Source organism: Trichogramma pretiosum, unplaced genomic scaffold (genome assembly GCF_000599845.2).
Source record: "Trichogramma pretiosum strain Unisexual culture from Peru unplaced genomic scaffold, Tpre_2.0 scaffold22, whole genome shotgun sequence".
Lineage (NCBI taxonomy): Eukaryota > Metazoa > Arthropoda > Insecta > Hymenoptera > Trichogrammatidae > Trichogramma > Trichogramma pretiosum.
Genome location: NW_019640932.1, coordinates 1,798,220 through 1,823,953, shown reverse-complemented (window position 1 = coordinate 1,823,953; position 25,734 = coordinate 1,798,220). Strand labels below are relative to the sequence as shown.

Below are 25,734 nucleotides of genomic sequence, written 5' to 3'. Positions count from 1 at the left end.
TAACCATCGATACGGCTTGGACGACATATATTGCTATATACGCATGACTTGAAGCAGTAGCGATCTCGCAGAAGCAGTGACAAAATCACATGGCAGATGCGCGCGCAGCGATGACAAACCCTAACCCGCGAAGGCTTAAAAAAAAGTAGCTCGCTCAGCGTAGACTTTTTGATTTTTCTGCATCTAAAGAGGTCCGACAGTGCTCACTGAGGTATTAATTAATTAATTCTTTTTTGCGAATTACGAATATTCAATATAATTTACAAAAGCTTATAAAAATTGAACAAGAGAAAATGAAATATGCACAGTTAATACGAATTTACTACGCTCATTATATACGCTAAACCAGGTAATTATCGAACACCACTAGTTTTCGGACACTTTCAACTTTGGGTTAGAATAGTAAGATAACACCTACTTCTAGCGATGTGCGGTTTTTTTATTTAATTAATCATGCAATTTTCTTTAAAATGACATAGTTTAATAAAATGTGGGTTTATTATATTAATTATAATTTAGTTAGATTTGCAGGATAGTTTAACAATGTACCCTGGCAGAAGATATTTCAAATATCTATAAAGAAATTTTAAACCTTCAAAATACTGCGAAATAAATTTAAAGAAAGATTAAAAATATTAAATGAATCTAAAGAAAACTAAATATAGTACAATATTTTCCAAGACCTACGTAGATAATTTTAAAGAATTCATAAATAAGTTCGGACGAATTTTTGGCTAGTACAATTAGTGTATTTAAAATTATTTGAAAATATTTCATTTTATTTCATTTTTTGTACTATTCATGACATTTCATATGTTTTCTTAAATATTATTTAAAAATAGTAAGAATTCTTTCCGAATAATTTTTAGTTAAAGTTTTGAAAGTTTATAAATAAATTTATTTCAAAGCAAAATTGTGTATGAATTATACAATAAATATTACAGTAGGTCATCAATTACCTCAATACTCTCCATATCTATTACTGGGTATTCTTTCATAGCTTTCAATTTGTTTCTGGCGCCGCCTATTGCTCTGTTTGCATAATCATTAATTTTACTCATATAGTAGCTTATTTCAGATGGATTATCATGATGAAAATTTTTATGCTTCTCTACAGCGAGCTTTTTATGCGGGGTTGCCGTAGACTACTGGTTCTTGCTGATCTCGCAACGCACCTTTCAGCTAATGCATTAAACCCCCGTACTGTTCAAAACATATTAGTACAAAAATGTGAAGGTTCTTTCTTCTTGTATGCATCTTCAACCACAGACTTTTTAGCAAAACCCCTGTTCTTGGTATTAATTAATACTTCAATTAATCATTTCCATACAATAATTTTCGCATCCTTGCAATAAAATAGATGACAACTTTGGTATCAGCAGTATCGACTTTATCGATCATCTGGAACTCATTAAATATTTGAAATAATTTGAATTTTCCGTTACTGGGAAGTTCGAATTTATTATATAAAAGAATTTATAAGCCATTGGTGTATAGTTAATGTAAAGTTGTCCCCAAGCTCACACCAAAGAAGCATATTAAGGGAAAATTCATTTAATCATTCATCATAAGTGCAAAATTAAATGATAATAATATAATATTAGCAAGTGAAGACGAAGAAAATGAATTGAAATTAAAAAAGAAGGTTAAAGAGGCATTACGTGCAATACAGAACGGTCTATCGGTAAGAAAAACAGCTAAACTTTACGATATTCCTTGAGTGATATTGATAATGGGAAAATATTCCAGTACGAAAAGTGACGAGGACCAGAATCAGAACTATCATGTGCTGGGGAAACTAAAATCATTGAGTGGTTGAATGATTCCTGTAGCATCGGATTCCCTGTGAATAAAAATAGACTTATAAACAATGTTGAACAAATGGTCAAAGATTCTCAATTATACCCACAAAATTTGTTAATAATCGGCCAGGAGATACTTGGTACAATCTCTTCTTAGGTAGACATAAGAAAATATCAGAACGTATTGCAGAGGGCATATCTACAAGAAGAGCTATTGTCACACAAGAGTCCATTCGCAACTGGTTTGAGGGACTGCATAGGTACCTAAAACAAAATAATTGGTTGGGCGTATTACTCAATCCTACAAGAATTTTGAATGGAGATAAGACTGGATTTAAGGGTTCAAACGGGGATTGAATAATTATATGATATTTCTATTTATAGTATTAAGCTGAAAAAGTTAAAAAAAAATTTTTTTCAGAAAACAGGCACAAGAGCCTTTCTTCATACCCCATTTGAAAGTACTTTGTCCAGTTAAATACTTACAAACACTTAAATTAACTGGTATAAGTCTATAAACCTTCAGCGATGAGCATTTGGGATATCGTCATCCCAGCGCAGGAAGGTATTTATTTCAATTCTGTAGCAAGAAGGATACTTAAGGATACATAAGGCAAAAAGGTATCTAACTCGATCGCAGCGGCAAAAGGGTATCTAACTCGAGCGTGGAAGTAAAAAGGTAGCTTATTCAAACGAAGTGGCAAGAACGTTTCGACGCGCTGAATTTAGGTTGTTAATGCAGTCGTAAATGATGAGATTTTGTTTCAACATTCAACATTCAACATCTAATTCAAAGTTATGTAAAACCGATAACTTCTACTTTCCTCTCAGAGTATACACATTTCTCCATAAGTGGCAAATTGAGTCGAAATGGCGATGAGATTGATTTGTTTGCTCGCATTACAAATGGATGAAAATCATTACACTAGCTCACTTGTTTTTTTCTCTCTTTTGCTCTAATACAAAACAAAATTTTATCATTTACGGTTCGGTTGCCAACCTAAATTCAGCGCGTCAAAACGTTCTTGACACTTCGTTTGAATAAGCTACCTTTTTGCTTCTGCGCTCGAGTCAGATACCCTTTTGCCGCTGCGATCGAGTTAGATACCTTTTTGCCTCTGCGCGCGAGTTGGTATCCTTCATGCTACAGAATTGAAATAGATACCTTCCTGTGCTGAGCCGACGATATAAAAAAACTTCGATTACAAAAATTTTTTTTCATGTGTAGAATGATAATCAATTTATATGAATCAGATTCTCAAAATCTTCATGATTTCGACTGATCAAAATTTTCGAATTTATCGAATTTTACCAAACATCAGAATGCAAAAAACAACCGTATCATCGTGAAAAATGCCCGTAGAATAATTTTAATAAAACTAATTTGGAAGTCTTGCAAGCACCTTCAAATTCATCGTCTCATATTTTCGACAAGTAAGTAAGTAAGTAAGTAAGTAAGTTTTGTATAAAATCAGGTGTCTGTGCTAATTCAACCGAGAGAGAGAAAGAGAAATTAGTGCGCGTAATTGGTTTATTAAACAATTTTTAATCTATTGGCTGAATACTCACGGAACACCGTATTCTTAAACAGATTAGCAAATAAATGTTATTGCAAAAATTTTAACATCGGTAAAAGTACTAAACAGAATAACGAGATTTAATCGTATAATTGGAGACAGAAAATATTGGAAAGCAAGAAAAAGGCAGAATTGAATTATTTATATTACATGAATGTTCCAATTTGTTGAGTTTACAGGAAAATATCAAAGCTGATGAATTAATTTAAGCAGGTTATTTTTTGAAAGAATTTGAGGCTTTCACTGGAACATATTATCTCACAACTGCAATGATCTTGTGTGTAAACCAATTACTACATCTGACTCGAAGTATTGCAGTTTGGCAACAAAAACTTATTTTCACGTCTAAATGCATTTGAGCATTTCTGCAGATTTACACGTGGGAGTTGTAAAAAAATACCACCCTCAATCACAGCATATAGATAGCCCACTTTAGAAAAACTTTTTCATGTTCAATCAATTTTTTATTTATTAACATATTCGATTATTATGAAATTTCAATTGTACTTGTAGTTTTCAATTAAGAATCTATTACTGATAATAAATCGATACGTTTCAATACATCGCGATTTTTTTACTCAGCAGATAATGCAGTTACTAAATATAGTAACGGTAAATTTGGGATACGGTAAAGTTCAAGTTGTCTCGATCTGCCTACAGATGTCACATACATATTCTGAAGTGTGTATACTACACAGGCAAATAAACGAATTAAAAAATGATAATACTATACTTTATAGTTATAAATAGTCACAGTTATATACCAATAAAACTATCTTCAGTAATAGATAATATTTATGCATTAATTATTATTGATATATGAAATAATTACTTCAATAAAGGTACTAATCATTTCCAGTTTTTTTCAAATTTTTAACTACTTCATGAAGGGGACACTCCTGTGTTTATGTCTATAAATGCAATAACATGAAAATTAAGGATTAATATTAAAATTTTTGGTTTCTTATGTTAAAATATGTTTTTACAGGTCCTTTTACAACAAAAAATACATACAGACAAGTGTTGGGAATTCGATCTAGTTTACAAAAATGTAAACGAAATTGTCGTACGAGGTCTGGTTCAAAAACTCATATTCGAACCTATCACATAGCTTCCTCTATGGAGGAAGCAAATGTCTGTAGTTCCTTTTATTATTAAAATTCATTCAGGATTCATATATATTGAATTGTATTTTTTAAGTCCTTGACAGCATGATTTTGAGAACAACAATTATTCAATTGGATTCCTTTATGTCTCAAAAATAGCTATTTTAATAACGCTTATTGCTATATTTGGAGATGAGTAGATTAAAAAAATAACTAAATAAAAAATCTGCTACACTTGAGTGGAAAAGAATTCAATTACAAAACTTTTGAGACTCAATATCAAAATTTAATCGAGAAATGCAATGGAACCTACATGGTAAAATGTAAAAATGTGCATGTAATAGCTAAAGTTTGTCTTTCAAAATATTTTCGTGCAGTTTCTCAAAAGGCAAAAGTAGAGCTATGATACATACGCAGCTTTTATTCAGGGTTAAAAAAGAAAATACAAATGTATTATGTCGAGACCAGACCAATCAGACTCGCAATTTGGATTTGCTAGTGGATTAAAGCTAGCTACAGATTGAATCCATTGAAAAATCCTTCAAAGCAACTATCCAATTTTTAACTACAATTCAAATATCAATAGTAGAGTTATTCATAATGCCCTAGCTAATACTTATATTGAAGATGTATAATATAAGTAAGCAATTTACGGTACTATATTTAAAATTATTTAATCCTATTTATTTGAAGCATTCACTGAATGCAGTTAAAATAATTTGAGTATAGTCTTTTGACTTTATATTTTTCTCTTTTTTAAGCGACCCAAGCAGGCATATTTAATTGACTGAAGGTGTAAAAAAAAGAAGGTTTTATGTTTGCTTCTACTGATATTGGCTCGCCCTCACCTGGTTTTCGCACTCGATTTACACCATACTTGTTTTCTCATTCGCGAAACGAGCGAACAACTCTGTTATATTCTTGCAATATAACGAGAATTATATTAGAAGCAGTTTCTAAGGATTGACTTGCAGATTTATGACTGAATTATAATGACAATTTGATCAGCAGAAATTTGGTCAAGTCGGTCAGTATTGTATTGTTAGAAGGAATTATATTGCCTACGAACGTCCCAATTTATTTCATCTAAAATTTATTTAATGATGTTAAGCGATGTCTGGCAGAACAATCTTTTTTTATCGTAACCCAAGTAACCCAATTTTTCGTTTTTTTGGTTTTTATTTTTTATTTATTTATTTATTATTATTTTTTTCCTATCAAACTAATCCATCAAATAAAATAAAAAACACTAGAGAATCACTAAAAAATAAAATTATTATTTAATTAACAATTATTCTCAGGCTCTCTCTCGCAAGTCAAAGTTTCGGGTATCAATAATCGAGTTCATTATTGCGTCGATGACGATGCTGCCGATGATGATCGGGGGTGGCCTTATCATCGCCTATAGCTGACATAGATAAGGCGAGGCAGCTATCTCTCTGCGGCAGCGCAAGGCATTTCTTTTCGCCGTGTCCAGTGCGTGTGTTTGTGAACGTGTGCGTATGTGTGCATGTGTGTGTGTACCTATGTAACGTATTTCTCGTGTAGAAGACCATTGGTGTGCACGCACACAACAACCCGCGCTTCTACGTATTTACGCACACATATACTTTTTTTTCATTTTTTTTTCTTCATTGACGCTGTACGCGGTGGCGATATTATCCAAGTTCGACAATCGCAAATCGATTAAACTCTACACCTGAGCGCGAATTAGGAGCGTCTCCGGTGCTCAGTACTTTATCGAGTGCTGTACTTACAACTCGGCAATTTCATTTATCACTGCGGTCAGTGTCGAGATTTTACAAGAACATCGATTTCTTATATTTTTTCTTCTTTTTTTTTTGTTTAATGAAAAGCTCTGATTAGTGTTGAAAGTTTAATCGAGCTCAACATTAAACAATTATTGTACCTACTTAATTTTGAATGATTATAAGTAAACAAAAAATAATCGAGTGTCATCGGATACATTGACTGCCTGGGCCCGTGATTTATACCAAGTGACAAGATGGCTTACGATGAAAATTATGACTTCTGGCGATTGACGGACTACGTCAATCCGGACGATTACGGGTAAGTTTTTTCTTTATTTGAAATGAACATTAAAATTTGTTGAGAGAGAAGTGACTCATTTGAAAGCTTACAAGAAACTCCTAGATTAGACGAAAAAAAAAAGAATAGCATAACGGACAAAAAATCATAAACTATAATTTGTGTAAGCCGCGATATTGCAATATTATATATAGTATACATGTAGCTGTAAAGATGGCTGCAGCCAGCCGTACGTGCGGTGCAATTACAACAGGTGCTGCGTGAGCTTCGCTCCGCGAGCGACCCTCGTTGCCTCGCGAGCGCACACGTTTATACATACCAAATATATGTACATAGGTGTATTATCGTATGGCATTGGGATGAGCAGTAGCGCCGAAGCAATATGGAAATGCACGCGACCCGTTTCCGGTATAATAATTCGAGCGGATAAATTGCAACCCTCCTATCGTTTAACGATAAGGACGAGCAGGATCATGTCTCCCCCGCGTATTGTGCACACGGAAAGCCGTATATGGGGGCTAATCGCGCGACTCGAACTACGATCGCTCGAAATTGCCCTCCATACGTGTGTGCGCGCGCTTGTTCGTACGTATACGTATACATAATCTCGGTGATATACTACGTTTAGACCGTTTAAACGATCGTTTAAAAGGGTTCGCACGTACGGGGACGCGATGAATGAACTCGCTTACGATCCTCATTTAAACGTTTAATTAGCGGCGTTATTTATTTTATTTTTTCCCTCTTTTTCTTCTATTCTCCAGATGCCAGATGCTTTCGAGTACTCGCGCACAAGGTTAATACAGCCTCGTCGAGAGTGTGACTTTTCTCACGGCGAATGGGCCATTGTCGCATCACGTATACCATGCCTCGAAAAACCGTCAACCGCGCGCCTTTTCTCCTTTTCTTTTTCTTCGAGGCATGCATCGACCGCAAATATACATACATAATAATGTACAAGTTTTCACGCGCTATTAGCTCGAGCTTCTTCTTCGCAGACAAATCCCACGTTTAGGAGCGTCGTTTTGGCGAAAAATCATCTGCTTTGAGATTAATTGGCTGGAAAATATACGTTCGTGTTGCGTTTCGTGACACTTCAATGGGTCCGGTGTATTTTGTGTAGGCAAAAAATGCCCATTGCCACAATGCGCCAGGTATACGTGAAAAATCAAGAATTTGAATATGAAGCTTGTGAATTTCAATCGCGCGGCGTTGCACGTATTATAATATGTACGATGATTTCCTCGAATTTTTGACATTGGACGAACGGCGCTGAAAATTTCAAGATGTGCTCCAAGCTGTTAGTGCGACTTTTTGCAACAATAACTTTTCGAGAACACTTTGCTCTAGATGTTAAACACGTTGCTCTAGGTGTAAAAAAATAACTGAATTTAATCCAGATCTGCTACTTAAAAAACATATCACGTACAATACAAGTGTATGGCACTTGTGAGGCTCAGTTTCAAGCTTGCGTAAGAAAAAAACCGCATCGTTTACAAGTCTAATAATTGGTCTGTTTAAACACGTATCGATGCTTGTTAGATTCAGAGAAAGCGATTAATAGTACGCTACAATGAGTTATAGCGCGAGAGACACTTCCGGATCTCTTTCGAAAAGCATCGCAGAGAGCATTAAAAAGTGTCCGGCTTTTAGCCCATCGAGTGGAATGATATATATTTAATGCATCGAATGTGTGACGCTTACCAAGTCCTTATTATTCTTCTCTTTTTTTTTCTTTTGCCTTTTTTGAACTGCACAGACGGTGTATAGGACGACTCGGAGGCTGCTTGGGCCAGACAGCGCGGCGCTGTGCACGAGCCCGGGCCTATTATTTCGATCCCGATTCTTGCTATACGCAGGTACATTATTACAAAATGCGGTGCGCATACAGTACTAGGACGTGCTTCCTCGATATACATATATATACCAAGAATGTATTCGAGCGAGTTTATTATTGTTATGATTTTTTTTCCTTTTTTTGTTGTTGAAAATTCAGCGCGACAAGTTTTAGCTATAAGGGAGAAAGCCGAGCGAAGTTTTATATTATACAGGCATACGTTTATTATGTAGCCCCCGAGAGTCGTAAGCTGAAGTGGAATGCCAATATTATAGCTCCGCGTGCGCGCGTATTTACTCCGCAGCCAGCATATATTATTTTCAATTGAGTGAGAGATTTTTTTTTTGGAGAACTATTTTATTCGTATTAAGAGCATTACACCTAGCGCACGCGCAGACCAGCGAGATCGCAGCTTCGGTCGAAAGTTCGTATTTATCTCGTATTTTTATGCGAGGGCACGTATGGGTACAAGAATCATTGTCAATTTATCCCGGTGATGATTATTAACACTTGGCTTGAGAACTCTCTGGAGCCTCGAGTTTTTCATTACGAGATTGCGTGAGGTATTAAGATAAATCTACTTTCATATTTTTCACACCCTCGAAAATTGAACAAATTCACCAGACATCCTCCGTTTTTAGTAAACAGAAATACACTGGCCATCGAGTAAAGTGATTCTCATCGATCTGTATGCGTTCTGCGGGCTTTGCCTCTTCTTCTCTCGTTTTTTTTTTTTTTTTTTTTTTCATAATACATCCCTCTAAACTTACCTTGAGTTTTTTTTACAATGTCCCGTAGGCCCTTCCGGTATCTTAAGAGTTGGTCTTTTAGGAGTTTCGACTTTTCATGAATGGCGCTCGGTGCGAAGGAGCGGACGCTTATGTGACTTTTTCTTGAAACTTTTTTTTCACGAGAACAATGAAAAAAAGGAAGAAAGGGAGCGCGTCGATCGGCACTGTGTATACGTACGCCAACAACCATATGTAACATCGCGCGCTCAAGTACTTGTTCCGGTTTTTTTTAAAAGATTTTTATTCAGAGATTGGCATTTTCCAAAAATTATACTCGCAAAATAAACTTTTTTTATCGTCTTTGCTTTCGTGCGGCGAGTCATGAAAACGGACGAGTTGAATGAGTCGCTTTTCTCAATGCGCAAATCGTATTAATTGTCACAGGTCTATATAAGCCTAAAAATCTTGAAACGAAAACAATCCCCGAGGGCAAAGTTGAGCCTGTTAGGCACATTATACACGGGGCTCGTTTACGTTTGATGTTTCCGTATGTCATAAGGTACGCATCGAGACGAATCTAAACTTGGCAATTACAACAAAGGCGTTGAAAAAGTTTCTTTGAAATGTTGTATTTAAATGGCTTTAAGAGCTCGTGCGAAGAGGCAGATTTTTCTCACGTTTTGAATATACACACGCAGGTATATATATCCGACGCGCGCACACAATGAGCATCTCTCGACTTTTTACAAGCGATTTTTTCGAGTAGCTATACATAATGAGTACTTAAAAATAAATCCCAAGTGCGTGGCTCAATAGTCGGGTAGATAACCAATATATTAATACTCAATATGCTAATTGCAATCAGATTACACGGCAAGTGTGTGTATACAGGCATTGACGGATCGGAAAGGCACTTGAGAAAAATTGTTTTCAATGAAAAGCCGAGCGATTAAAGATAGGATCTCCAATTGCTACTTACAAAACGCCGATCCGATCGCCGTGTATGAAAAGTGTTAGATCGAACAAAAAAGGTGCCCACTCGATCGTTAGTAATGCTAACAAAATTGTTGTGCTTGTTGTGTCTGCGAGCCGAGACAAAAGTAATAACGCTGATCCACTTGTTCCGACGCAGACCGTCAATATCGACAGTTGCCAAAAATCTCAATATTCAGAACTCACAGATTTCGCGCTCTAATTTCGTAAAAAGAAACAAACCAATAAAGGATCGGGCGTACATTAAAAACTCGTAAAACGATTTTATTGCACGACTGCCGATGACGAATTATTGTATATTCCAAGAACATAATATACTCGCGCAGCATAGATCGAGTCTCTCCTCTTTGCTTTTGTTCCACGAATAAATCTTTTTTTTTTACAAGGACCATGTCGTCGCACCAATTGTGAATTGGATACGATTTCGCAAGCTCGTAATATACGACTCGGATAGGCAATCGGCCGACTTTTTTACGATGCATTTAAAGAAAGAAAATTATGATTAGTCCTGGACGGTACGCTTTATTGTTCTTTGCGCCGAGTACTCGGCGTCCCTGCTGTTGGAATCATTGAGGAGTACTTACCCTCAAGCTCGTAATTAGTCATTGTGAGAGTTAAGGTGTGAACATTTTCAATTATATCATGTACCTTTGTACAATCGATGCTCTTTTGTTTCGCTACATAAAAGACTCTAATATATTCATTTGATTATAATGAATTCAGTCTAACTCAAGTCCACATAAGGATTATGGACAAATGTGAACTTATTGAAAAAACTTCTCTTCGGACTTTTATTCAAAAACAATTGATACAATTTAACAATTATATTGAAAAATCAATATGAATTTATGTAATATACACAGCTCTGTGTTGAATGAGCATTCAATCGACTTTAATTTCGTCCAAACGCAAGTGAAGATTTACATAGATGCATCTAACAATTATGTGTATTCAGTCCACTGTCTCGGGACCCCTTCAATCGAACGCACGCGTGCGACTCGCTGCACGCTCGATTAACCCAGAGAACAAATAAAACGAGCATCGACGAAATCGATGCTTCCGGAACTCATTATACAGTCGGACACGGTGTCTTACGTACAATTACCACATAGTAATCATCTCTTCTCTTGTTTCATTATTTACCATTTTAATAGAAAAAAACCTTTTTATCAATAACACGATATTGTTCGCGTAGAAATGGTAAAAACCAAGTCCAGTTTTTCACAATAAATTGTTTCTGCGTCGAAACGAGAAATATACTTTTCATCTAGAAAAATCGGATTCAAGGATTTACGAGAGCCGTACATTATCATTACATCATCGAATCAGTTAGCATTTTTTTCTTTCTTTTTTTCCTTATTATTTTCAACAATAATCACTCGTTATCGCGCGCTCGAGCCGCCGTGCGCGAGCTTGACCGATCTTATCGTTGGCAATCAGTTCGGGTACCAGCATGAGCGTAACCTCGTTTTTTCTCCCGTGATTAGATAAACTTTTGAACGCAGATGCAGAGATTCTTTTGAATGTAAAGGCCATTTATCGATTTACAAATTCATATAATATAAGGCATTAAGTGCTTAAGTAGCCTATTTGAGAACGATAATTATTACATGTGTTCGACTTTTTATATATCAATGATGGTGCACAGGCAGCTTCACATTTTTTCAAGTCCCTACGTGTAATAGCTCGAAAAAAAATCTGTATTAACTTTGGGCTAGGTATGAGAGATTTCGATGGAGCTTTTATCTTTTTCGAGCAAAAGAATTACGTATATAGATATATATTACGACCTACTTAACCAGCTATATACGGCAGTGTAGCGGGAAGTGCACAAGGAGAGAACTCGACGTGTGCCTAGTTGCCCAGTTGGAGAAAGGATCGATGAAGCAAACCCATTGGTTGCCGCGAAGGTACGCCCATAATCGAGGCGGGGCCCCCAAACAGTGGCAGCAGCAGCAGCAGCAGCAGCAGTGGCAGCGGCATCGAGCGCCATAAGAGGGTCGCGCTCGCGACGCGGATTATTTTTTTTTTTATACAGATAAATAAATTCTCGGACATGGCAAAAAAAAAAAAGAAAAAGAGTACACGCAGACGCGTTTAGGATAGCGATCGGCCGAAATGTAAAATAATTATATATGGCTTTGATTGATATTGCGTAAAAAGACCGATCTTATCGACGCACGAGCGATGGACTCCATTCCTCGATTTTCGTTTCGATGATAATAAAAAAAGAAGACAGACGCAGTGTGATCGAGATGGTAAGGATAAGGCTTTGAAGACGCGCGCTCGCGCTGTAACCGAGTGCGTCGGTTTTTTATTATTTTAAAAATTGTAAAAACAAAATTTCATCTGCACGCGGCTTAGCTCGACGCTCACGTCGCGCGGCGCCCGCAGACAATGCTCGGGACGATCGATATTATTACACATAATATAATGCTCGTGCTCTTCTCTGCACGCGCGCTCGTTCTTTTCTATTGGAGGGGAATTATAGATTCTCGAAAAACAACCGAAACAAGCTTACGGACATTGATACTACTTGCACACACATCCTGCAGCCCGAGCTAAGTGCAACAAAGAAAAGTAAACACGAGTTAAAATCCGACACGCTGACGCATGATTTTTGTACGCATAGAGGGAATGTATAGGAGGTATACGGTTGCAGATTGAGGTCTTGTATACCGTGATCGGGTGTTGAATGAAAAACTATGTATCTGTTACCTGATGATGCGCCATAAAGATCGTATGCACGAGTATCGACGCATGTTTGACAATTAGCCGTTTCCTTGAGAAAGTGAAGTTCAGTAAATAGATCTCGACTCCAAGGTGGACTCTGCTACTTGTGTTTTTAACGTAAACGAACGATGGCGAAACAATGCCACTTATTAGAATGAAACTCAAGTACTTTTGATTGAGCGACGATAAATCCCGAAGCTCTTATGAACGCATCTGAATTAGATCGAGGTAGATTTTCAAGTATACGGTCAATAGCATTTACCGCAGCATGTGATGCGCCCATCATACACCAGAAATTCGGTAGAGAATTACAACGTGTTTTTAAGATCATATTACATTGTAGTGATGCGGGGCTCGCGCGTCGAGGTGCTAACGTGTATTATATTATGCGTGTATGTATACGCCGGGTGAAAGTGGAGAGAAAAGGCGCTCGCAAAGTGGAGAAAAAAAAAGGCACAAGAGGGGGTAGCTCCTGGCGTTTATTTGTCATGGCCCCTGCAGGATCGGCGCGCGTGGGTAAATTCACTACTGGGTGGGGAGGACACCGTACACACGCCCAAACCTTGGCTATATCGTGCAGCCCATGATCGTAGGCGCAGGCGAACGAATCAGTATCCTTAAGCACGGAGAGCGAGACGCATCATGCGAGTGCTGGCCAGTGGTGCAATTTCGAGAGTGTCAATCGTGATATACGAAACAGTTCGAAGGTTCACATAAACGTGCGTCGCGCCCTCGAGAACGGAGAAAGAGTTCGACGATATAACTTTGCCAGTTGAATGAGATGATCATCGATACCAGAGAAAGTAATTGAGTTACACGCAGTGCTGTTAATTGAGTGAAAAGTGCACACAGAGTTTTGTTCGGTGTATTATGTGATTATTGTTTATTGCTAAATAAAAGAAAAAGAAAAAATGATGTCAGACAAAAAGAACATGTTTACCTGGCCGTTCATGCCCTACCCGGGATTCTTCAATCAGATGTGGCTCAATCACATAGCTATGAACAAAAGGTACATACAGCCCCCCGCGACTGTATTATCCCACCTCAGACTCCTGAGCTTCGCGTCAAATCTGCGCGACACCTTTTGTTCTTACTCTTGAAATACCTGACACCTTACTGAAAAATTACTTACAGTATTACCCATTCCTGCACGATTGTCAGTTATTTTAATCAATGGAACGCTTATTCTTGACATTTTTTTCTGAAAATGTATGTATGATTCGCATTGAATTTCTGCTGATATGCAGGGTATTTTTATCATTTTAGAATAAATTTTCCTTCGTTCACTTAACTTAATCTATTTAAACCTGCCGCACTCCTTTCCAAATCCTTTCCCATCTTCCCGCGCTCATTATTATCATGAATGCATACTAATTATCTTTAAACATATCCGATTGTTCAAATTTTGCTTTTAAAGAATCAACTATCAAAAACTCATCAAAACATGTATAAGCAAACTATATCAAATGTAAAGACATACTTTTATTTTTCTTTTCAAATTAAAAATTTAATCTGATCGGAACGATCGTAAAAACAGTTGTCAAACCTCGGCGTCTTTTTTGTAAGCAACAAGAACGTTATCATATCAATAGAGTTTTTTTCTTATGGCTACAGTCGGGCGGTGTAACAAAATAAGAGTCTCCTGGTTAGCGTTGCCCGGTCATTTATTCTAGGCGTAAACCCCGTACATATTTCTCCTTTTTATAGCGGCTTATTGTTTTTGAAAAAGGGAGACAATTATAATCAACAATTCGATTTTCTTCTCTGTCATAGGTTCATCGAAAGTATAAAAGGCCCGGCGCACGGCAAAGCCTCGGGTTTCCAAATAAGCGATATCTTGGAGTTGGACTCCAAACCAAAATCGGAAAGCGCAGATGGCCAAGGTACGTCAGAGACAAAACAATTCCAGAACAATACATTTCTCTGCCGATAAACTTGTTTCTAATTATTTGCTTTTTGTTGTTGTTGTCACTCGATCAACTTTCAGGTAACACCGCGACCATGCTACCACCGATCACAGAGGCCTATCAGCAATTGCTCGAGCACTCGTTCGGCCCGTCGGCTCATACGGGCGGCTTCAGAGGCACGGGATTCGTGCCGCCGCCGCCCGGCTCGGTTCCCAGCTTACTCAATTGGCCTCCGGTCGCAACCGCAAACGGCCACGTATCACCGAATCTAGACGACGTAACCGGTATGTGTCAAAAATCTATGCACCATCTTCTTATGCAAAAAAAAAAGAATATCGTCGATAGAGATGTATTCGAGCGAGGATCGTGCGTGACACCCCTCGGATGTACCATAAGCCGCTGCTGTATCTGTTACCAGATGCACAGTACTTGCGAATATATTTAATAGCCGCTTGCAACGGCTCGCTCGATCTCTCGATTATTCCGCTCGCGTACTCTCAACGCGTTGGTACGATTTATACATATTGAATGCAGCAGTATGGGCCCGGGCGACCAATGACGACGAGGCCGCAAAAACAGCACAGCCAAAAGTTTTCGTTGCGATTGTTATTACAGTCAGATGCACAAAGCCCCGCGATTGGTCCCTTCTCTCCGTTCTCGAGAGAACAGATGTCGCGGCGAGGCGCAGATGTAATTGCAGGGAATTGTCACGCCCCGACTTTCGGCTATAGCACGCGGACACACTCCATTTTGACCCCGGGCCCGGCTATATATACAATATGCGACAACGGCAGCAGAGGCGAGAAACTTTATTCATCCCATGAGAGCACCCCTTCGTATTTTCCACTTTGCGGTTGCGATCCCGAAGCTCCTTTAGCTCTCCCGATCTTGCATGTTTGTTTTTCAATTCCGTGCTCCTCGCATACGAATAAAAGTACAAGGGGCTCCAAGCATACAGCAGTGGTTTGATAACGCGAAGAATATTACATATGTATTATAATATGTCGCTGCTGTACAGGCCGTTGAACGGTTCAGCCTTAGTAGGCAATCGAATGAGATTGCTATAAGCCTTGGATTATAGCTCGCCAAGTAGCAATGTACGGCCGTTTTTGGCTCCCTTTAGTTTTATGTATATCTGTAGAGGGCCAACTTTTCTAATGACGTCTGAAGGGTTGTAATTTAATTATTTACATCGGCAAATATCATACGCGAAGGTCGTGTAATATTTTAACAGCATGGGCTACGAATGTGCGATTACTTTTTATGCATATTGCGGGCTAAGTATTGCACACCGAGAAAAATTTTTAGGAAATTTTAAAACAACTGATGTACCATCCTAATAATGAATGTTTATACAATAATTTTAACAAACACGATCATAAAAATATTACTGTGAGGTTTACAAAAAAATTACGTCTTCAACGAAAATTTACTGTTTTGAATAAAAAAATTCGTGATATCATTTAGAGCAATAAATCGCCAATAGATGGCGAACAAGAATTTTCAGCAAAACTCGCGAGTGGCTAGTTGTATTTGGAATTAATATATGAGAACGTTTACAATGTTTACATTCTCCCCTTAATTATTGCCAGAATTTCTCTCAGTGTAGTAATGTTTAGATTGAGAAGTTACCTCGTAATAATTTTACATGCTGAATGAAATTTCCGAAAGTTTTTGCTTCTCGAAGCCTATTAACTTGATATTAAATTCAATGAGTTATTATTGTTGCGAAATGACAACACAACGAACATAAAAGAAGTAGACACTTGATGTTTCACGACTCGCACTTGACTGAATTCATCGAAAACTGGAGTTCTGGAATACTTCAATAGCTAATTATCACTTCAATAAAGTAGTCGTTTGTGAAGAATAATTTAGAAGAGTCAAATCACAGTAACACGTGCTGTTGCTTGTGTGTGAAGAAGATAGATGCATATGTGGAAGAATCTAAAACACTATTGTCCTCGGATACAGTCATAGGACTTGCGTGAATCTTAAAAGCGACCGCACCGATCGTAAATCCATCAATCTACAAATCAATCTGATCAGACGTCGATGAATGAATTTGAAATAAGTTCTGTAAAAAGTATAAATAGACTTCAAACTGCAGATTCTTTACTTTTATTTGAAACATTCAGCGAAAAAAGTACGATTCATGATTTTCATGCTGCATATGACACGGATTGCTTTTGTTGCAGATGAAAAAGTGAATAACATAATAATAGCAATAGCTTTTTTACGAAATGACATATCTAAACCATATTTGAACACGAACAAGGAAAAATAATTGCTAAAATGATACAATTAATTACTTACCTTGATCTCATTTTTTGTGTATAAATTCGATTGTAGCTGTCAGTGATGATGCCTGATAATCGTGCCATGTTATTTAACCGACATCTTCGACGAATCTGTATAATATCTTTGTTTTTCGCAAGAGACATTTAAGAATCAGCGTACGACAATCGAACAACTATGAAATACCGAAATATTGTGACATTGATCGATTTACCGGGGTATCCAAAAGCAAACCCTCGTACATACAAAAAGATAGAAAAAAAAGAAACGATGAAACCGCAATACGTGCCCTAATTTCCCTCGATTTGCAATGAAATTTGCCCAAACAGTGTCGCTCGCCAATTCTTTTGTGAAGCTGACGCATGTTACGGAGTGAGGTGCAGTGTCAGAAAAAAAACGCTAAAAGGCGAAGGACAATCGACGCGATCACGTAGCATTGATCGAGTGTTTTACATGACGTGAAAAAATATTGTGCTACGTGATTTTTTTCGAATGCGTTCACTTCGGGCGAGCACATTCGAGGAATAATTTTTGCCAATTGAATGCGAAATGGCTCATAGTGACCCTTAAATAGGTGATTCTCCTGTGGCTCTTTCAAAATTATGTTGCGTATATGTTTGTATAGGAGCTCGCTTCTATACCATGTAATTATACCCCAATGTATGCACGGATGCGAATATAACTCAATCCTTCGACACTTACTCTTTAATCAGAGTGTCGGAGTGAGCATCTGCCGCTTCGTTAAGTAATTATATCGTCAGCTGCCCTCGATAAGGGTTCGGTAGTGTTAGTGTATATCCAATCGATTGTTCTTTGCGATATTTTCGCTGTATCAATCGCTTCATTCTCTAAACCTGAAAAAATATATACTCACGGTTAATTACGATTAAATCTTATATATATTTTAAAAAGGGGAAACGATACGAAAAGTTTCGCGAATTCGGGCCAGTACTCAAAATAAACGTGAAATCAATATATAATATAAAGCAAACGCCATCTCGTTTGCTCGCTGGTCTAATGATAGGCACGCGGCGTGATAGTATTTGTGTTGCATGCGATTCTCGCTCGTCATCCTCGGGGTGAATAGTGTCAAGTCGAGAAACACCAGCCCCTCCTTGTCCGCGCGATATATGCATACGTACACGGGCTCGAAACAAAGTCTATAATGCCAACTTCTCTCTCTGTCTCGTTCTCGACTGGCGTGCAGGTTTTTGAGAAAATCGATACCGCCTCGTGAACATACACTCGCCTCGAATGTGCTGCGCGCGGTAGTACTGTACGAAGGAGGTGAAAAAAATACTCGGATAACTCACGCGAGGCTCGAGAGAGAGAGAGAAAGAGAAAATATTAACGAGTGTAAGTTGTAGGTAGCAATCGATTTGAAGCAGCTTCAAAACGCGAACGCGAAACGCTTGTGTGCGCGAACTAGTAGAAAAGTTCTCGAGTAGTTCTTCAAACGTTCCGATTAAGCAAATAGACACGCATGTAATGAAAAAAGGGATGATGATAATAAGCGGCGCGCATGCGGCCCACGAGTAGTATCGCGAGCCGAGTTTACGCTACCCACGTATGTGCATTATTATGTGCAATCGCGCGTATACTTCTCGTTATTCTGCATCATTTTGGCGGGAAAACTTTGCTTTGGATTAGATTTTAATTGGATCGTACGATTCGAGAGATAAAATTAGCACTCGACCGCTCGTGTGAATATTCTTTGAGATATAGTTGCCAGCATCGTGATAATGATGCACTTTATACCACTAGTGCGCTTGAAGCACAATGAAGAGAAAAAATTATATGAAAAATTACACGATGAGCTTTCTAAAATTATACAGTTACTATAGCCACTGTACACACGCCCTTGCTTCTATACGTGTTTTGTCACGCCTCTCATCAGAAACTCGAAATGCGCACAATAGACTAAAAACTCCCAAATTCTCCAATACCATTTTAAAACCAGCCTATTATTTTTTGAAGAAAAGACTATAATGATTAATGATTTATTAAATAATTTTTACCATATAATATGAAAAATTAAAATGAGGGAATATTTGAATTTACAGTACTTCAGCCGCAACCTGACTCGACCAGTCCCGCGATATCGGACATCTCGTACCCGTCGCAACGAGACAACAGCATCAACGACTCGAAGGGCGAGGACGACGAGACCAACGAGGTGATCGAGTACGACGAGGAAGACAGCAACGACGAGGACGAGTCGGCCGACAACAAAACCAAGTCGAGCGAGCAGAGCGAGTCGGGCCTCATCGGCAGCGGCCGACCGCTCAAGCGCAAACTCGGCGACGAGTCCGAGGACGGCGACCAGTCCTCGTCGGAGCCGCACAAGAAGCGCAAACGACGAGTCCTCTTCTCCAAGAGCCAGACGTACGAGCTCGAGAGGCGCTTCAGTCAGCAGCGCTACCTGAGCGCGCCGGAGCGCGAGCATCTGGCCTCGGTCATCAGGCTGACGCCAACCCAGGTGAAAATCTGGTTTCAGAATCATCGCTATAAGACGAAGCGCGCCGCCACCGAGCGAGCCGATCACCATCAGCAACAGCAGCAGCAAGCCGGATCGAGGCTCGACTGCTCGCCGAGACGCGTCGCCGTGCCGGTACTGGTGCGCGACGGTCGGCCCTGCCAGACGAGCAAGCTCCTCGAACCCGGCTCGGGGGCTGCGGCTGCGGCGGCGGCTGCCGCTGCCGCGGCCTCGGCGGCCATCACCGGCTCGACGGTGCCCCCCAATTTCCCAGGTATGCCCCCGCAGCTAGCGATGAACCCTTTCATACAAAAGTCCTATTGGTGGTAGTAGTGGTGCTGCGACGATGGCAGTAGCGTCGAGGAAATCGAAACAGTGTAACCAAAGAATTTTTCGCGGCACTTTGTCGGAAAAACATATCGTCTGAGGCCGTTGTCATTATTGCTCTTTGTTTTTGATTGATCGTTGTTGTTCGATTTGATTTCGCATCGGTCGATATGTCCTTCCGCCCGTGTTTTGCTGTAATTTACTTGCTGGATGCTGACAATGCATTGGATTAAGGAGTAATACTTTAAAGCGATTTATATTCAGCAATGTATCGCGCCGATCTCATTACATTCTAGTAATAGCAAAATTGCTTGCCGCTGAACTTGATTAACTGTTATTTTAAAAAAAATTCGATATCCCGAAAAAAATGTGCAAATTTGATTTTATCCGTATTAATACACTGTGATGCCCCGTACCGATTAACGCATGCATCAAATGCATATGTCTGCAATGCTTGTATTTGTAAATTACAAATCATCTCTTCATGTAATTTTAAATACAAAAATTATTAAAAAAAAAAGGAAAATATTTAAAAAAATTTAAAAGAAGAATAAAGTCACTTGATGATTAGTATTAAACTCACAGTTTAAGTAATGTGTACTTCATTAATAAAAGCACGTGAGCAAACGCGTCGTTACTTGCACAAATATAGGTACGGTCTGAGAATCCTTTTATCGTGCTTGTCTTTGTACATGAATTTTTCTCACTGGATAGTTAATTTATTAATGTTATACTCGGTGCACAATTATTTCATTGAATCGATCAATTCAATAAAATAAACTCTATACATGTGAACGATTTTTTTTCAAAGCATCATTAATTGATAGTATCGAGTAAAAATAGTCAGGGTGTTAGTTAGTTGTAATTTTTTTGTGCTTTAGGATTTATTGTATGTATGGTGAACGAATATGTTGAATTTACAAAAAAGTATCATTACAAATCGATACCAAGCCAATGTGTAGACTAAAAACGTGCGTAACAACTGCATCAGAGAGTTTTTATCGATTTGTAACTGATGTGATTTCTTTCAACTTATTTGTCTCTTCGACAACTCAAATAAATGTATAATTACATAAAATGCCGCATGTGTAAATTAAAGCTAATCGTAGATTCGCGTTTATATTTTCATTTTAAATTTCTTCGACGATATATAGTTTTTTGTTTGCCAATTGTGCAATTGTAAATTCGATACGATCTCTATACTACTATCGTCAAATGCGTCAGGTGGTAAATTTAATTACTTAAGACGTATACTCGTACATTCCGAGAAACTAACTCAAAACGTTGTCAGCCTTTACCAGTAAATTGTATACTATGCACGATTGATTTTTTTTTGTAATGTGAAAAAAATCGGAAATATATAAAGAAAGTATATATTAATCTTATAATTAAATGTAAATATTGAAATTTATGAGATCAAGCTATAAATGACATCCTCATTTTAATCTAAATTATGAAATCTTCAAGATGTTAGAGAAAAAAATCATAATTATATAGATAAAAGTAACTGAAAATTATATAGTGTGAAACGTTAACACGGTTCAATAATATATTATATGCAACCTGTTAGATTAATAAAAAAGGAAAAGAGCGATAGTAGCTTGTCGTCGTAAAGCTCTATGTAAATAAATTTTGTAAATAATGTATTATAATTATATATGGTTACCAAAACTATACAAGCAACGTAATGGAGGAATAAAATACAATACTAATAATGTAAACATTAATTTTTTTTTCATTTTCCAACCTCATACATGTTATCCTTGACAAAAACCGAGAGACGTCGGAAATACGATCATCGACGCATTGTCGAGCGATGAAAGTAGTGTATATACAATTCAAGAGTTTTTCGAGGCTGTCGCGTTGCATATAGCAAAGAATCGATGTCAGCAAAGGACTGCACGAGGCAAGTGTACACAATGCCTCGCGTCGTTCAGAATTTTCCTACTTCTCTTCTTCTCTCTCTCTCTCTCTCTTTTTTCTTCCAACGTGCCACCGGATAAAGAGTCGACGGTTTGAGTGACGCGCTTCCGATTTCCGGCACGATACGCGCAGCGGCCATCTTGTTACCGGTTTAGATTTCCTGCCAAAGTATGCAGGCCTGCCTGCGTGCGTACTATGGACACCCCAATTGGCATTCGCATAATTCGAGTGTATGACTCGAGAGAGAGAAGAGTTGGTAAAACGAAGGGTTCACGAGCACGGGGCTCGTTTCGAAAAGAGACGAATTATCCGTGCGCGCAGCGTATTATATATGAAAAATGAAGAATTGGAAAGCGCGCATCACGAGTACTTCGGGAGAAGCACGTCGGGACCGGACTGCGCCTGCTCGAGCTGTTAATTTCCTTAATTTCTGTTCGGTGAAAAGTGAACTAGCATATAGTGGAGAGCTGAAATTCAACTCAACAGATTCGGCCAGCCAAAAGCAATCCTTTTTTTTCCCGCCAGTATAAGGCCGCTCCGCAGCTACGTGCCTGTGTGTGTGGGTGTGTGTGTGTGTGAGCTCCCTTATTCTCTACCTCGATTCTAGCGCGCATTATATCTCTTTACTTATACGATCGTTGATGATGTTAGCCCGAAGTAAATGGAGTGGACAGCGGCCGGCATATGCCTTTTTCCCTGTAATATCGAGCGCGCTCGACTGTAAGGGCGCGATAACATTCAGGATCGCGCACGTACACATACATACGTACGTACGTGTGTTATGATTTATATATGACCAACTACTATCTCTTCTCTTGCGTTAAAACTGATGCCTTGCTTGGCTATACATACGTACGGCTCCTTTGTCACGGACAACTTGTCGCGGATAAAGCTACATACGTGTATATCGCGCTCAACGTTTATGGCAAGTTTTTAATGTTTTTCGCTCGTTTTGTTATCATTATAAATATAGAAAAATATTTCTAGCTAGACGAAAACTCAACACGAACGAATATAACGTCTACTTCTTTACTCGCATTGAAATTATTTCAAAGGCTAAGCACCCTTGGTAGAAATGCTCGTCATTAATTATGGTGGATGACCAAAAAATTACTATTTAAATGTTTTTCAATACACTATAATTAATTGGTTTATTTTTAGCAATTTTTCTCTTACAATTTTATTACAAATGACCTGAAAATCACAATTCAACTTTTTCCAAATTTTAGACTAGTTTTCAACCACCCAAATTAAATAATCTTTCAATCTCTACCACTAGATGGCGAGTACTTTGAGCTGTAAATCTGCAAAGTGGCAAAGAAAAAATAATTGTATAAGTCACGGCTATTCTTTATGAAACGAATATTGTAGGGTGTGATCTTCCATAATTCGGTGTTAATTTTGCGATTAATAAACATAATCATCGTTTATGTTGCAATTAAAAAAAAACATGAATTTTTTACTTGAGATTTTTTTTCAAAGTCGATTTTCTACCTTGCCCTGCCTTTGGAGGGTTCAAATAACACGAGGAATCGTGCACTTTGGCTCTGAACATTGAAAAAACGCATTGCTGCGATTTCTATCTGGCTCCTATATTTATAAATGTTGGATTTATACCGAACAGGGTTATTAAAATTTACTCATTTTTCACTCAGTAACTATTGTCGTTATTTAAAAAAAGTCATACAGGGTGGGGAATAAATATGGAAACCCCTGGAAATTTCGCAGAATAAGTTGGGAAAAAAAATCAAAAACCTTATATCCGACGTATTTTTTCACGGGGAATCCAATGGTGACCTTGAATTTGACCTTGAACACGACCTTCAAGCTCCAGTGACCCAAAAATCGATTTTTCAAATGTAACCCCCATTTTTTATTGCAGATTTGAAAAGAACACAAAATTTCACGTCAAAATGTATGTTTTGTTTTTTTTTTCAAGGTCATTTTAAGGGCGTTACAGACGCAAATAAAACCCCAATTTAACCTAAAATTAAGTTCAAGTAAGGGCTTTTTTTCTAATTGTACCGCCTCCTAAATGACCTTAAAAAAAAAACAAAACATACATTTTGACGTGAAATTTTGTGCTTTTTTCAAATCTGCAATAAAAAATGGGGGTTACATTTGAAAAATCGATTTTTGGGTCGCTGGAGCTTGAAGGTCGTGTTCAAGGTCAAATTCAAGGTCACCATTGGATTCCCCGTAAAAAAATACGTCGGATATGAGGTTTTTGATTTTTTTTCCCAACTTATTCTGCGAAATTTCCAGGGGTTTCCATATTTATTCCCCACCCTGTATAATGAAAATTGTTTAAAATTGTTCGAAGAATACATGTGAATTATTTCAGAATTTTTTTAAACATTTTAGATTTTTTTAATTCTGGACATTTTACAAAATTTCCAAAGTGGTCTGAAAAATTCAAAAAAATTCACACATATTCTCTGAACGAGTTCAAATAAGTTTATTATGAATAAAAAAACCGTCTTTAAATTAATGAATCTTCGATAAAAAAAGATAATATATTATTCATTACCATTTTTATCTCTTTTCCTTGAATTTAAATGTTATAATCTCAGTGTCGCTTAATTAATTTTTGACGTAAATTCAAATGCATTCTTTCAGTAAAAACAACGAATGAACATATGCCATTTTGAACTGATAAAAACTAGGTCAAAACATTATGTAACCCACGAAATTGACATTTTTTTGTTTTTTAAATTTCAATCGCTCAATCTCTGTTGATTAAATTTTTTTCGATTGATAGCACTCAGTCTTTGAGTATAATGCTTTTTTATCAATAACACAAATCGCCATGAAAAAGTTGAAGAAAGAAAGAATCGATTCGATGATTTATTTTCTAGTTAGTGAATTTAGAATTGAGAAACAATGTAGTAATGAGTCAACTCTTCGTGACCCGAGTTGTGCCAAATCAAAAATAATTTTCCATCGAAACCGTTAAAAGGTTTGCTATTCTATGGGCTCTTATCTCTATCGTACTCAAAAGTCGATAGGCTTAAATTAATACAAAAATTTGAAGCTACTCGCTCTCAACAATTCGTATAAATATGAAATGATACTTATTGAATTTATCTGTTTCACCCAAGGATCATCTTTGCACCGACAACGATATCTCATCAGACCCACACACACGTACACGTATACACTCAAATAAACACGCCGATACTCAGGCAAAGATTATTCCGAAATAAATCCGATGAATACGTGTATGTGTACGTACGCGCGTACTCGATTTAGCTGAGATACACGGAATAAATCAGTGCTAGTACAGCCATAGTCGTCGTCGTCGTCGTTACACGCGAGCGCATAAAAATTCGACGCCGTCACCCCGAGAGCGAGAGACGAGATGCGCTGCGAAAAAAAGGCGGAAGGGAGTCGAGAAATCGCCGACGGCGATCCTTATTACTCTGGTCGCCAACCCCTAAATATAGTAGTAGTAGTAGTAGTCGTCGACGAGGACGACGACGCGCGCGGACCGTCGGCGGGCGGCCGTGTGTGCTGTATACGTATGCACGCGGAAATCTGTAGGCAATCGAAAAAAGCGGAGAGAGAAGGAGCCCGTAGTCGATGTAGTATAGGGTGGAAAGATCGATAAATGCAGAAAAGAGACGCAAATAAATTGATAGCCCGACGTTGTTGTCGTCGGTCGGTCGGTCGCTCGTCGCTGTCGCGGCAATGTGCACCGCGCCGTCCCCTAATATTTCCGAGTGTAATTGAGGGGGTGTGCTCGTGCGCACATACTTCTGAAAATATAAAAAAACTGCGCCCGCGCTGAAAGAGTACAACAACAACAGTAGTAGTAGCAGTAGCAGCAGTCCTTATGCTAGCTGCAATGACGTATTCGATTGCCGAATTTATTGCGCTGCCTATACTGCTGTATTGCCTGCGGATCGAATGAGTAATTGCCTTTGTTGGACCTCCATTGCCGTAGTGGATTGTTGTGCATTAGCCGTGATTTTC

The 25,734-nt window shown here is 38.1% G+C and overlaps 1 protein-coding gene across 2 annotated transcripts; it reads left to right on the top strand.

Moving 5' to 3' along the window:
• The first annotated feature begins 6,050 nt into the window (after positions 1 to 6,050).
• Positions 6,051 to 21,547, top strand: LOC106648845 (homeobox protein HMX3-A-like). Of its 2 annotated transcripts, none has more exons than XM_014365971.2 (4): positions 6,051 to 6,555; positions 14,602 to 14,711; positions 14,816 to 15,019; positions 19,097 to 21,547. In XM_014365971.2, the coding sequence occupies exons 1-4, from the start codon at positions 6,491 to 6,493 to the stop codon at positions 19,837 to 19,839; spliced, it is 1,122 nt and encodes a 373-aa protein (XP_014221457.1). In that variant the 5' UTR covers positions 6,051 to 6,490; the 3' UTR covers positions 19,840 to 21,547. The 2 variants fall into 2 exon arrangements, with proteins under 2 accessions (XP_014221457.1, XP_014221456.1); XM_014365970.2 differs by lacking the exon at positions 6,051 to 6,555 and adding an exon at positions 13,506 to 13,837.
• Positions 21,548 to 25,734: the final 4,187 nt, after the last annotated feature.

Excerpts from the sequence above, each read along its gene's own strand:
- LOC106648845 (XM_014365970.2), top strand. The coding sequence starts at position 13,740 with ATGATGTCAGACAAAAAGAACATGTTTACCTGGCCGTTCATGCCCTAC. Across the intron at positions 13,838-14,601 it reads CACATAGCTATGAACAAAAG|GTTCATCGAAAGTATAAAAG; the intron begins GTACATACAGCC and ends TCTCTGTCATAG. Across the intron at positions 15,020-19,096 it reads GAATCTAGACGACGTAACCG|TACTTCAGCCGCAACCTGAC; the intron begins GTATGTGTCAAA and ends TTGAATTTACAG.